The 15,409-nt window shown below is 40.4% G+C and overlaps 1 protein-coding gene across 6 annotated transcripts in view; it reads right to left on the bottom strand.

The window, feature by feature from the left end:
• The window catches only part of MCTP2 (multiple C2 and transmembrane domain containing 2), a 245,432-nt gene that overhangs the window by 75,725 nt on the left and 154,298 nt on the right, over window positions 1-15,409 (bottom strand). For all 6 annotated transcript variants that reach the window (XM_046009633.1, XM_046009634.1, XM_046009631.1 and 3 more), the window contains 3 exons: window positions 10,087-10,188; window positions 7,813-7,887; window positions 5,508-5,627 (listed from right to left, as the gene is read on the bottom strand). In XM_046009633.1, coding sequence (XP_045865589.1) covers window positions 5,508-5,627; window positions 7,813-7,887; window positions 10,087-10,188 — 297 coding nt within the window. The remainder of the gene's footprint in view (window positions 1-5,507; window positions 5,628-7,812; window positions 7,888-10,086; window positions 10,189-15,409) is intronic.

Genomic DNA, 15,409 nt, shown 5'->3' with positions numbered 1-15,409 from the left:
CATTAAATAATATATTTGTGCTGAAACATGGGGATAGACTATGGAGTACCCCATCACCCTCCCACAAGAAATACAGATCTCTTTCTATGATCTCTTTCTATGATATTGCCTTAAGACATTTTGAAAGAATGCACTAATGTAGACAGATAGATAAATGTCCTTGTCTCTACTTTTATCCCTTATTTCGAATAACCTGGAATTCTCAAAAAGAATCTGGCAAAAGTATAAGGTCTATCCATGACCCCCCTCATGTAGTTGTTTTCAGCCTTCATGCTCTCCATCATCTAAGAGCTTCCTCTGAAATGTGGGTAAAAATAACTCCATCTTCAATTTGGGTCTCAGCCTGGAACCAGCCACTGAGATTTTCCAGACCATCCAGCTAGATTCCAAGGATGTCATGTGCATGTGATTCCCAGGGTCTGGGCTCTTCCACAGATATGGCATAGACATCTCCACCTTATGCCTCTTCAGTTCTGGCTCTATCTCTTTTCAACTCTTGGTAACGACCAAGACTAAGAATTATTCCCACCCACATGATGAGGGGTCTCCCTCCCCAAAGCATCTTGGAAAAGGCTTACCTCCCATTCATTCCGCCTAAATACATATCTGAAATGACCAGCATCGTTGTCCCTAGAGTCATCATCATCTATTTAAGTACAAGGACCACAATTACTGCATTCTGAGCATCAGTGAGAGATAGTAGAGCCCACTGGTTAAACACATGGACTCCAAAGCCTGATGGTCTGGGTTAATATCCCAGCTGGGCTTAAAAGCATATGAGCTCTGACACTCTGTTTAACCTCTAGGGGTTCATTTTTCTCATCTATACAAAGAAGGCAATAACAGGTAAGCAGGTATTGGTGAGGACTAGATGAAGTAACATTTCCAAGATGCTTCAGACAGCACTAGACACACAGTAAGCACCGAAACATGAGCTCTTAAATACCCCTAGAGGTGAAAGTCTGTGTCTGAAAATGGCAATGTGCAGGTCTATGAAACGCCATGTGTAATTACAAATCCATTCACAGGGAAATACCCAGATATGCTTCTTCTAAGCATGATTTTTCGTTACCCTTGGCCTCTGTCAATAAAGCGACATCTCCTATTAATTTGTTTTCCCATTGGAAAAGTTGAGAATAGGGACTCAGAGCCGAAAAAAGAAAATATATACATATTTAATTTATAATGAATCGAGCTCAGAAAATGCCACAAAGTAAAATATCTAGAAAGTCTGGAGGAAAGAGAAAGACTCAAGAGACAAAAATGAGCAAGATTTTCTATAGTCATGCCAACAAAACAGAAATCAAGCCTATAGACACATGCTTCGGAATGGCTCAACCCCTCTGAAAAAATCTAAATTTAATTTCTTACAACAATGAACTCAAGGTTGTAGGCAACATTCGCATAGCATGTGCCAGTGAATTAAAGACAACTTTCTTCTCTGAGTGTTGGGAATGAATACAGTCCCCTGGGTAATTGGAGAGGGCATTAATCCCAGGGTAGAGGGGTTTATGCCTGGACAGTCTAAAAGATAAATCCCCCCGTTTGTCCATCCACTTCTGACCAGACACCACGTGGACTTCTATCTTTATAGGCCACTTGTCTTTAACCCTGCTTTCAACATATGATATATGAATATATCCTATACACACCCATAGGAATCCTTAGAAAATGTATGCTTTGCTTTCCTTATGTCTTAAAGTGAACAGCCACAATACACTCAACACGATCGTACAAGGTTCATGTTGTGTCTCATCTGAAAATAGAAACACTGACATGACATTAATAGGCTATTTTATGTTATCTGACAAAATGTAAGAAAAAAAAAAATCCTACAGTTTTGCCCTTAGCTTGTGGTGCCGGAGTCACTTCCAGGACCTTGAGAGGAAGGCAAAGCCCCAATGGGAATTGGCCCCCCAAAAACACTTCTTTACCCACCTGTGCCGTGAACCCTCAGACACCACAGATCCTACTTTCAAATACAGATAGGCCTTCAAATGCAGTCCTATTATTTAGTAAAAGCTTGGCCTGAGACCTCGCTTTAAATCACCACAAAATTCTTCTGCTCCTACAATGCCAAGACAAGTGGACGAAGCATGAACAAATGGTCACACCAATGAATAAGGACCAATAACAGCACCCTGTGTTTGGTGGGTCCCAGGAGAGACTCAGGCTGTACCCCCAAGGACAAACCCGGTGCTCTCCACAGGGCAGCAAGGAAGAGAAGAAGCAGGGCTTTGGCATCACTGGAGCCCTTCCTTTCTCTGGTCCAGGTCACCTGAGAATCCAACACTTTGCAGAAAGATAACCCTTAATGGGGTCCCCCAGAGTCACGGAGACAGTACCACAGCCAGTGGTGGCCCTGAAGGATGAAACTAACCATCTGTACAACCTATAGGAGGCTAATATCACAAGTAGGTAGGCAGGAGGCCTAAAAGCAAAAGGTTCTCCCCACAAATGAAGGCTTGGATACCCATGGTCTTAAAATATAATAAGGGAGACTAATATAAATACTTTTTTTTATCCTGGAAGTACATTTTCTTTATACGCTCTTACTTTAGGAACAGACTTTTGGGATGACCATGATGATAACAGTCGCAAAAACAGTCTCTAATAACATGACATTTCATCGGCTCAGGGAGGGGAGAAAGCAACTCTCTCTGTATCCGTAGTATCTCTGAGATCCGCCAAGCCTGGTCCAAGTAGACCCAAGATAAACGTTCAGACACAGGATTTCAAATTAAAACTGGAAAGGGATACCTTTAAGGGAGCACTCCTCATTCTAGTACCCTCAGATAAAAGGTACATGCATGTATCATTCCTGATTGACTGCATTTTCTCAGTGACGTCCAGTGGGAAATGTCCCCCAGTAAACACACACACAGACAATGGAGACTCTCCCAGTCTCACCAACTCATGTATCCTTGCAACATCATATTGCGGAGAACCAGCAAGGAGAGCCTTTATATGGATAATGGAAGAGTCTTCAATTTTGTGGGCCACAGTGATTTGAAAGGATGACGCGGCCACTGCAGTCTGCTAGCCTGGGAGCGTGTTTCCCGGCGCGGTGCCCCCAGGACGGATGTGTGCCAGGCCTAGACAGTGGACCCAGCCAATCCCCCCTTCCCGTTGAGACGCCCCCTCTAGTAGACAACCTATTTCTATTCATTTGTTCTAATCTTTCTTCAGATCAGGCCGGCAGCCCATTAATCATTTCTGTCATTCCTCTACATAAGGCCATGCCATGGAGCTCTGTTTTTCTAAAAATCACAGTGCCAGAAATTAAGCTCAAGAAAGAGGAAATCCTCTCCTCCTCGCAGGGGCTGGCTGGGGTGCTGACTGGAAGAAGCCACCGATTGTGTTGGCTTTCCTCTTATGCCCAGAATCACAAGAGAATGTTCTGTGGAAAGTTTTGAAGAGAATTCAGGTGGGAAGTGGAGGTGGGGAGGCTGAGGAGGAAGCCAACATGAAGCCCCCAGCTGAGGAGAAGAACAGTGAAAGAAAGGGAAGCAGATGAATAAATGCCAGAACAAGACAGATAAGGATTAACAGCATTCTTATTTATGTTTTTATTAAGGCCAGTTGTTTTTAGCAACTTCAGACCAAAGAAGAAGTATATTAAAAGTCCAGGTCACAGCCCTCATAGGCCCTCTACATCTTGAAGCAACGAAAATCTAAAATGAATGAAACCAAACAGAATGTTCTCCACGGCAAAGGAAAAGTCTCTTGTGGAGCTGATATAGTGTGTATGTGATATGTGTAATAAGGAATAAAGATGGGAATGACCTTGAACGCACTGACATCTTAGGCTGATTTAAAGAAAAAAGATTAAAGACTGTATTTATTTATGTGACACAGAGAGATGGTGAGAGAGGGAACACAAAGCAGGGAGAGTGGGAGAGGGAGAAGCAGACTCCCGGCTGAGCAGGGAGCCCAATGCAGGCCTTGATCCCAGGACCCTGGGATCATGATCTAAGCTGAAGGCAGATGTTTAATGACTGAGCCACCGAGGCATCCCTAATTTTTTTTTTTTTTTTTTTTTTTTTTAATGAGGAGGTGCCTGTGAGGTTGGAGAAAGCATGGACCAATAAAAAAAAAATAAATTAAAAACTAAAAAAACCAGAGGCAGAATATTCATGATTTACCGAAGATCATGACTCAGAACTACTCACACATCCTATTAGGCCTTATTGTGATCTTTGCACAATACAAAGATTAATAGCATGATTAAAAAAAAGAGGGGGGGCACCTGGGTGGCTCAGTGGATTAAGCTTCTGCCTTCAGCTCAGGTCGTGATCCCAGGTGGGATCGAGCCCCACATCAGGCTCTCTGCTCCGCGGAGAGCCTGCTTCCTCCTCTCTCTCTACCTACCTGTGATCTCTCTTTCTCTGTGAAATAAATTAAAAAAAAAAAAAAGGGACAAGATTCGCAGTTGGGAGATTTGGTTTCTCTTTCCATGTCTGACACTACCCATCTCTTCAAGAACAAGTCCTTTTTACAAATGGCAGAGGACGCCCAGAGGTGTAAGTTGAGGGCATGGCACCAACTTTCAAGTCCTTACAAGATTCCTGGACTCTCAGAGGTTAAGTTCGGTGCTTCTGAGAATGCCTGCAGCTCTTCTGAGGATATTTTGTGGTTTTATTTGAGTCCTAAGGATGGGTCAGCATTAGCAGAGAGAAGGCAGAGTTGCTCTGACATATATGAGTCATTCCCTTCTGCGGTGTTGGCTCACCTTGTCATGTGACCCAAGTAGTTTGATAGAAATCAATGTTTTTATATCAAAGTCTGTGAACATTTACTTAAATCATAAACAAGCAATTTCATCACGTGAGTCTTCAACCATCACTTTTTTCACAAAGCACTGGCACTCACGAGGACAGAGGAAGAGAAACATTAACAATGGAGGGACCACACAGACACAGTTAATATAATAATAACTCCCCTGTATAGACACCATTTGGAGTGGGAAAAAAAATTTACAAAAATATAGAATTGAGGTCTCTTTTTTTTTTTTTTTTAAGATTTATTTTTTTGACAGATAGAGATTACAAGTAGGCAGAGAGGCAGGCAGAGAGAGAGAGAGAGGAGGAAGCAGGCTCCCAGCCAAGCAGAGAGCCCGATGCGGGGCTCGATCCCAGGACCCTGGGATCATGACCTGAGCCGAAGGCAGAGGCTTTAACCCGCTGAGCCACCCAGGCGCCCCTAGAATTGAGGTCTCTTAAACTTACTGAGAGATAGTATCTGAGTAAGATTTGGGATTGAAGGGATTTCCAAGGGTAAATCAGCTGTAAGTACAGTCTTAGACATCTACGTAGTCATCCACGCTGTAGTACATTTCAGAAAGATACATAGACGGTTATCATCTATATTTTAAAGTTTCCTTACAGGTGTGAACTTTGGCTACATTCAATGTGTAGACCTCTGCGTCATATGAGTAAAATAAAATTCATCTGCCTTTCGATTTGGGACTCAAAAGCAAATAATTTGAGCATAAAATCGAGGCTTACCACGAATGCAACGGCACTTCTCACCGCGGATTCCCACTGGAAGCAGCTTTTAAGGAACTGTATTGTATTCCACATTGCCATGGTGATTCTCTTCACACGGTCTATGTCCCTTGATAAGATCTAATAAAAAGAAAGGAAAACAAGAGATCAGGCGGCTCCGTCATTTAAGTTATATTCTGCATAGCTGCCAATTTAAAAAAAAATAGAAAGGAAAAAGTCCTCATGCTTTTTCTAAAATTCTTTTAAAAACGCCATCATCCACAGAAGGAAAAAAATACAATGTACTTTGTAGCTCTTTTGATGGAGAGTAGCCTGTTTCAATAACATTCAGGACAAACCCGAGCTGGTAAAAGCTACAGCAGCAAGGCATTTGGGGGGTATGCGTGTGTGTATGTGTCTGTGTGTGTGTATATGAGAGAGAGAAAGAGAGAGAGCTGGAGAAGGAAAAAAGAGAGAGAAAGAGAAGGAAATGGATGGATTTTTGTAGAAACTAGATGTACAAGTATTCTAGCTCATACAGTCTAGAAGGAAAAGATTATAGGAAAGTCTAATTCTGGGAGGAGAATCCAGCTCTCCCACCTCCTAGCTGTGCAACCTCCAACCAGTTTCCTAACCTCTCTGGTCCTGTTAGGATGGGGTTGATCTTAGTATTCACCTTGTGGACAGTGAAGAAAATTGAGGGCCTTTGAAAAGTGCCTGCCATGGGTAAGGATCTCAAGTACCTGCATCATAATTCAACATAAGCTCAAAGTGTGCAAAAATCTGGAGACACGCTGTGGTGAAAGGCATGTGAGGAAGGTCCTAACAGACCCCAGGATCTCAGCCCTAAATCCCCTGGAGCTCTCAGAGCCCAAAGCCACCCCCTGCGGAGGTCCTGCTTGGCAAAGTAAACGTCCTTTCTCCCAGTTGTAGGCAGATTCATTTCAACTTGTTGCAAAGCAGCCAGCCCAGGGACTTCAACACAGGTTTTAGCTTTCAAGAAAATAGGGCACAAGGCAGTAGTAATAATAATAATAATAATAAAAATAATAAAAGACGTTTACTCAGATTACACCAAATAAATATTACACTCAGTGTTATGGCAGACCAAAACAAAACACGGGGATGCTCCCTTCAGAAGACATTCCAGGCCTTTCCCAAGTGTGCCCAGAAGTTCATGGGAAACAAAAGGGTGAGGAGATGCGTTTATATTTAAGAGCTTTATGTCATCCACAGCTGCTCACCCCACAGGAAGTGGTGGAAGTAATAAACACTTTAAAAAGGGGACACTTTGTTCTTTGTTACACAACTGACTGACGAGGGACAATAGGTACAGAGTGAAATCCTGGACTGCTTCAGAGTAAGACAGGGAGGGACTCTGGAAAGAAATATAAAGGTCATGTTAAAAAAATGCAAAACGTCCCCTACTGGGCCCTGATCATCCCTTTTTTTTTTTTTTTTTTTTTTTCCATTTTATTTATTTTTTCAGCGTAACAGTATTCATTCTTTTTGCACAACACCCAGTGCTCCATGCAAAACGTGCCCTCCCCATTACCCACCACCTGTTCCCCCAACCTCCCACCCCTGACCCTTCAAAACCCTCAGGTTGCCCCAACCTCATCCCTTTTTGTTAAACGGATGAGAGAGGGATTAAGGGAAACCAGCAGAGGGAGAGATTTGACCCAGAATGCGGTAAAATGACAAGGCATTCCAAATGTGTAGACAGTACAAAAATGGTAGGAGCATCATGAGGGAACTTGAGGCTAGAGGCCCCTAAAGATCCTCTGGGTTGAGGCAGTTAAGGCCTCCCTGGGCAGAGCACCTCCCTGTGACCTTGACAGGACAGAGGCAGAAAGGGCCTTAACTGATTGAGGCTAGCAGGGTGAGCCCCGTCAGTCTACAGAGGCTGCTGACACTAGGAATGTTCCTGGATAGAATGACGCAGGAGACGAATGGAGGGCTGACACCTTCTACTTCATCCAACATTGAATTTTCAGTCCGTCCCTTCTTATCCTGCTGACTGAGGTCCTTGTTCTGGGACAGATGCGGAGAGGCAGAGGATGGAGTGGAGATAGGGAGAAGCTGAGAGAATTCGGGGTGGGGGGAGAAGGAGGGAGAAAGGGAAAGAGAGGGACATAGGGAGAGGGAGGAGGAGAGAGAGAGAGGGAAGAGGAGGAGGAAGGCGGGGAGGAGAAGGGTGGCAGGAGGAAGGAAGGGAGGGGAGGGGGGAGGAGGGGAAGGAAGGGAGGAGCGAGATGCTAAGAAAGGACAAATAAGCACTTCCGGTGCTGAGTGTATCAAGCCCCTTTACAGGGTACCCACCTACCTTCTTGGACAGCTTGCGGGTATCTTCAACAAAGCGCTTTTCTTTGGGAGTAAAAGTCCTAATACTTGCTTTGACCTAGAAAGACATCATTGTTTAGGGGGAAAAAAAAAGGCAGCATTTAAATGGACTTCATTCTTCTCTTTTTCTTGTTAATGACTGGGAAGAATATGGAAACCAATATCTTCTGATCCTCGGGCCTTTGGCAGGGAGCTGAGGTGAGGGAGGACACCCCTAGTGTGTTCCCGGGAATCTCATTTCCCAGGCACACTCGGGTAGGTCAGACTGGATCCAGGGGACACCAAGACTGTTGCGCCCACTTTGCAAATCAACGGAGGTATTTTAGACCCCTGCACAAGTTGAGTTCAGAAGGCTCCAGAACCAGTTTCGAAGACATAAAACTTCCTTCCCATCAAGGTTTTGAACCATGTTTTCGCCTTGTCTGTGAAAGTCAGTTTCCTGCTTTTAAGAACATCTTTCCACAGAGAATCCCATTTCCTCTCAATTCTATGGAAAAATAAGTAAAGGAGTCATCTGAGACCCATTTTGTGGGGGATAAACTGAGGCTCAGAGAGATTTTGTGGCTTGCCCCAATCACCGTACTGAGGAAAAGCTCAAAGAATAAAATTCAAGTCCCTCTCCACTCCATCGGATGGGCAACTGGGAAATGGCACCACTAACGTATTTTCTCGGTAATGCTCTCTTCCCTAAGACTCGGGTTTTACCTGTGTGCACAGACTATGTATACAAGTGCTGCCAGAAGAAAACAGGAAATGCAGGATCACTGACGGTACAAGATGCCCAGAGGAAATGCCCAGAGGATTTCCTCGAAGGGAAAGCGAAATCAATGGGAAAGATAAGGACCTAACATCACCACCTCCATACTGGAGACTAAAAATATAATAATGTCCCTGCCGTTGATTTTATGAATAATTCCTTAAATACACTAAACAGGAGGCAGAGTAGCATAGGAATCGCTGCAGAATCAGAAAGACGTGGCTCTGTATGCTGACTCACTCATTTATGAGTAAATCAGCTCTCGTATTTAATTCCATTGGCTCATCATAAAATGGCATTAACGATACCTATTTACCCGGTTTATTGGGAGGATTAAATGCAATAATGTCAGCGCCTGGCCCATTGTTGGTGGCCACTAAATGGCAGCCATTCTTATAAATACCATAAAAACTCCATTACCCTACATTCATTTATACCGCTAACTGGATTAACCCACGTTCTCCTTTGCCTTTCTGGAACCGGCTGCTGATACCCCGGCATATGCATGGTCACAGCTAAGTAGGCCACATCTCTGCACGCAAAGGAATCTCCTCTACAACAACCAAATCACATGCCCACCGAGAATCAGCTGTGTTAACTCCCAATCTGGTTTCTGCCGGTTTTGTCCATTATGATAATTCTATATTTTAATCAAGTATCATATAAATCATTGAAATCCAAGCATGGACCCAAAGACTTGAAATCTGTGTCCCTCTAGAAAGCCTTGATAAAGGTCAGTCCCTAAAAAGATAATGAGGTAATGATTTTATGGGAAAAAAAGAGTCAGGAAAATTCTATACTCAGATTGTTCTGGATCTTTAAATTAGATCTCCACTTAAAAAAAAACAAAAACTGAAAGTAGGTATTATTATCGATGTTATGAGCAAAGAACAGGTTACAAAACTAAACATAATAAATCCGTGCTATAAAAAACAGATTTTATGCCCATAGCTAAAGATGGGCAAATGATTATCTACATATTTTATAATAAACTAAAGGTTGAAGATAGGTTTTAAAAATTCCTCCTTCAACTGTAGTTTCCAAATGAGTAACTACTTCTCTTGATAGTGTTGGATAACAGGACATCTACTGTAACAATTAAATAACACGTCAGGGGTTTGAAAATACCTATCTCTGTCTGACTGCCAGCTGTGACCTTCAAGATTACTGGAAATAAAGCTAACAAATTTCTCCTTTTTTTCTTTTTTTTTCTTTTTTTTTTTTTTACTTTTTTGTTTTGTTTTGTTTTTCCTTGACATTTAGATGTCCTGGGAATTAAACACCATCACTTCTACTGGCTTGAGGGGATTAATACCAGTTGAAAACTGGATTGTTCCGCACTGATTCTAGAGTCGAAGTTCAAAACCCTGTTCTCTCTCTCTAGTGGCAACACGTCTGAAACATTTTACACAGATTTGAGATTTGAGTCTCACCAGGCTGGTCATCTTTTACTTTAGGTAGAGAGAAGCTAGGAGGTATGGCTGGTCCAGCTAGACTCACCGGGTTATATATGAGGTCCATTTCCAAGTAAATAGCTCCTTTAAAAGCTTGTTCTAAATCTTTATTCTTCAACACGTAGCAATTTGGTTGTCCATCTCGAATCTGTCATAAACAACAGATAAAACACCAAATTTCTAGGGGGCTTAAACTAAACTGGCAAAGCTGAGACCGTACAAAGCACACGCAGACAAAGCAGATATGCAGCAAATATTAAACCCATCATATATTAACTTTAAATTCTAGAATACTCTTAAACTGATAAGAGGATAAAGTAACAATCAACAGGGTAAAACTGGGTTATTAATGGAAAATCAGTGGTACGAATTATTAGTAGGTCTACATGGGCTTTCCTTCAAAAATCCCAGAGGTTATACATTTTCATTTATTAAACATGATAAATATTCTACAAAATTCCTGGCCAGTACTTCTCAAGATTGCCAAGGTCATGGGAAAAAGGAAAGAGTCGGAAGCTGTCACAGTTCAGAAGACAGAAGGAGATAAGATGATTAAGTGCGATGTGGTAGCCTGGCTTGGATTCCAGAACAGAAAAAAAGACATTAGTGGAAAAACTGGTAATATCCAAATAAAGACTGAAGTTTAGTTAACGGTAATGCCCAATGTCCGCTTTCTTTTTTTAGTTTTGACAAATGTACCATGGCAATGTGAAGAGTTAACATTAGGGGAAACAAGGGGAGGGGTATATAGGAACTCTAGATTATCCCTGCAACTTTCCTATAAACCTAAAATTATCCCAAAATAAAGAGGTAATTAAACTATTTTTAAGAAAGGAATACTGATTTTAAGAAAACAGTGTTTCACAACCATGGAGCAATACAAATTAAACCCAGGAGCTTAGCTGAAGGTAAGGTCAACATCCAAAGATATTTACAATGCACAAAACACTGAGAAGTTTTCAAAATAAACAAGTTCCTCTGATAGCCTCTCTCAGCCAGCAGGCACATCACTTCCACACCCTAATCTGCCCATGGACCCCAATGTGTAAGGCATCCCCGAAAAATACCTCCTGTGCCATTTTGGAAATGATGTCGGTCCCCTCAAAGCATTCTCTTTCCAGATTTGAGAGCAGCCATGCTTTTATGAGTTACAGCTCTCTATGTATTGATTAAACATCTGTCTTATAAGAAGCATCCTTGTTAACTCCCAAAGGACATCAGCAAAACTTGAACTGACCAAAACCTCCATTTGGGATCATTATGATTAAAGATTTGAAATAACATAGGAAATTTGAAGGCATGAAATGTGAGCCATATTTTAACCGACTATTGCTGTCACTTCAAGCATTCAGCACAAGTGTTCTTATAAACAGTGGTGGAAATGAGTTGAATAAGTCATGGGGGAAACAGCCATTCCACTTTACAAGGGAGAGGTCACCTTCCTTCCCAAAGTCACCCCACCTCTCAGATTGAATAGGTTTTAAACAGAAAGATGGTTTTCCTGGCCAGTGGCTAAGAGGAAGGGGGTGCCCCATAAAGACCTGGTTTCCTTCCTAAACGGTGTCCAAACAGGATTCTGAGCTTCCTCTTTTATCCACAGTCTCACTTAATAAATTGTGGGTGTTAAAGTTGAAAGAAATAAATACAAAAACAGCATGACAATCTGCCAACCTGACTTCAGTCCGGTTTAGCTGTGCCTCAACCCATAGTCATTGTACTGTTATCTTAAAATTTCCATGATTTCTTCAAGGTTAGGAAAGGTCAACAGAAGAACATGAAGTATCAGTAGAAAAAAATAAATTTTATAGAAATTTTTTTTTGTTTTTGATTTTTTTTGTAAACGATCTTTTCCTCTTTTTCAGCGTCCTATTATTGTGTCAGCAAAACACAGAATCCACGGGGACACTAAATCCGTTATTAAAGCTAGAGATACCACAGAGGCTATCGTGGTGAGTACTTCCATATAATATTATCTTAAAACTTGTCAATTTTAAGTTTACACATTTGTAAAAAGTTTGAAAAATTACAGGAACAAACCAAAAGTCCCTATGAACTTCCACAAATATCACAATTCCTCCCCCCCACATAGAAATTAGAAAGGAATTTGGCATGTATCCTGCCTCAATTTGTATTGAGAATTGATATTCATAAATAAGCACTTGAAAAAAGTAATTTGAATTTTTGGCCTGCGTGAAACTGTGTTTTACAACCTCACTTGGTATCTATCAATGTGATTTGATATTGTGTAAGTAGTATACAGATCTGCTTTTCTTTAAATTACTATATAATATTCAAAATAGGAACTTATTTGTTAACTGTCCAATTGATGAACATTCGGTTGACTCCAACTCCTCTGTCTGCTATAAGGAATATCTTTGGGAAAAGAGAAAGAGGATGGGAAAGAGGAAATACCCTACTTTGTACTGGGATATGTTTAAGTTAAGAGGAGGCTCATGTACTTGAATAGTTAGTATTATAATTAAACACTGAAATATTAAACAGAGGGACTATTTTTAGAAGATTTTAATTTTTCACAGTCTTTATGTATCTGAACTTCCAACACAAGAATACAGGAAAAAAAAATTTTGTAACATCTCAACTTGCCAAACCACGTGTAAGAGCACCTATAGAACAGGAAAGGAAATCTAACCATATTTTTCCTGTCAAGAGAATTAGGTTTATCATGTATACTTAGAACGCAGAAAATCACCTCTGGCCGTTTATGATTATAAAACCTCTGTTAAGTAGCAGGACAGTTAAAACACAGCCAAAAGAAAATTTAGAGCAAAGAATCTATATATACTTTCGTCTTTCAGGTATGAGATAGCCACTTAAATTAAGACTGAAACTTGATTTTTAGGTCTCTGTTGATCAAAGCAAAAAGGAATGATACAATTTTTGATCTGTGACAAAGGGAGGTCTCTAAGTTCATCTGAAGAGTCTTCTTGAGTTGACATTTGGGATGATTTAGTTTCCCTCTGAGATAAGGGTCATTGAATAAAATAATAGACAATGTCTTTAACCTGTTACAAGAAAATTTTTCAGATTGACTTATCATACACATTTTTGCATGCCTGCCTACTCACAGAAGAGCACAGATATTAGGCAATTGTTTGGGGAAGGTACCTCTGCAGCACAGTAATATAGATCCAATATCATTAGAAATCTAATTCAACAATCAGGGAAGTGGGCATTTGCATGTCCCTTTCTTTTCATGAACAATGTATCTATCAGAAAGCTTTTAGAAAGTGCATGCGAACAGTTATTAATTCCTGGGTAAATGAGCCCGTGAATGCAAGAGTACAGGAAGTCTGTTCCTGAGTAATGATTCAGGATTCTGGAGCCAGAAGACAAGTTACAGAGAAGACAGTCTGGTTTAGATTTTAATCTGACCTGAAATCATCTTTAAACTATTCAATTTCTTTTTCTACTTAAAGGAAATTTAAATCTTCTTAAATATACTTAAGCATCAAAAATATGATTAACTTTTTAAAAGTTGAGTGAATAAAATAATTTTTAATCAAAAAGATACTACATTCATTTTTTAGAAGACAGGATTTTTTTTTTAATCTGCATATAACAGAAGCTGGTTATGTGGAACAGGGAACCAACTTGTTTCTCATCTCAAGCTCTCTTTAAAGAATTACTATTATGCTTTGCTATAAATTTCCTTATGACCAATTACCAACTGATGCAATAGAAAAGTTAATCAGAATCAATATGCGTGAATAAATCCATCAATTGGTTTAGGGAGGGAAGATACATATTTAGGAGCAAAACCAAACTAAAGTGTCCTACTGATACCCCCAGCTTGACCCTCATGTGACATTTGGGTATGAATAAGCACGCCGGTAATCAGACACTTTTCTTTCCGTGCAAAGGGTTAAATACTTGAACGTGATAACATCACGATACAACAGTTGGTCCCAGATGATGCACATACAAAATAATGGTCCAATAAAATGTGAAGAGGACAGACATGAGACTGGGTAAAAGGAAAATAAATACTCTTTACTTGGAAGGGATTCACATTCATATCCCTACTTGGAAGCAGGCCTGCTTCCAATGGCATGAGTTGCAAACAGCATGGGAAATTACAAAGCCCACAAGGTTATCATTTGCCTGGACATAAAGTCAACCACCAGCCAGTGGAGATGGTATTGAATTCATTAGCCCAGACCCTCTCCACGTATACCCTACCCCTCCTCCTTGCTGAGGCCATCCATTCCAACTAAAACCTAGCTCAGAACCTTGGAAATGGCAGAAAACATTGGTGTTCTCAGCATTTATCACCTTCTCTCTCTAAAATATAAGCTATTTTACAAAAGTAATATATATTAATTATAAGAATTGTGTAAAATTTGTAAAAAATGTTTAAGAATACAGTTTTTATAATATTACGTTTTTTTAAACAAGTAAACATGAATCTCTAGTTTTTAATGTACATTTGTATTTGCTTATCTTGTGAAAACAGGATCAGAGTGTACTGGATAAAATTAGGGACTCCAGAGGCAGATGAACTGAGTTTAAATTCTGACTCTGCCTCAGATGGGCTGAAAAACTTTGGACAAGTTACGTAACTCCCTCCGGTTCATCAGTTTCCTAATCTGTAAAATGTGAATAATAAAATGATATGTCTCTCAGAGGTTGCCATGAAATAATCAGCAGAAAGCAGTAAAGAACACTGACAAGCAGAAATTGCTTGTTAAATAAAATCTTTGTCATGTTAATTTATATACTTTTTAATCACTTGTCTTTTAGATTAAAAAAAAAAAAAAAAGACAGAGGAAACATTCCCCAATGTAATAACCAATTCTGGTACATAATATAGAATAGTTCTTCATCTTATGAAGATTATATAATTAACTCAACCAATCCTTCAATTTTTAACCATAAACACTGTGTTCATTTTATACATAGCTAACTGTGTGTCCATGATGCATCCCCGAAAATAAATTCCTAGAGGTGGAAAGGTTGAGTCACAGGATATACCCATTCTTGTGGTTGGGCCAAGTATTGCCAGTAAGCTCTCCTAAAATGTGATATTAATTTCTACTCCTAGGCTCAATGAATAAGTCTATCCATTTCCTTGCAGCTTTGCCAACTGCAGGCATTTTATTTAATATACAGCAATTTCATAGGAAGAAAATGGCCTCAGGTTGTTTTAATATGTGTGTTTTTTTTTTTCCTCCAACTAATGAGACTGAACATTGTCTTTTGTATGTTTATTAACTGTGGGCCATGGTAGGACTGGGAAGCCAGACTTAGATTCAATTCCCATTTCTGGCATTTAGCATCTGTGAGGCCATGAGTAATTACTGTATCTCTCCCAGGTTCAGTTGCCTCTCTAAAACAGACACCTAGCATAC

Source organism: Meles meles, chromosome 6, assembly GCF_922984935.1.
Source record: "Meles meles chromosome 6, mMelMel3.1 paternal haplotype, whole genome shotgun sequence".
Classification (NCBI taxonomy): domain Eukaryota; kingdom Metazoa; phylum Chordata; class Mammalia; order Carnivora; family Mustelidae; genus Meles; species Meles meles.
The sequence above is the reverse complement of the archived record's forward strand: the minus strand, read 5'-3'. Positions and strand labels throughout refer to the sequence as shown.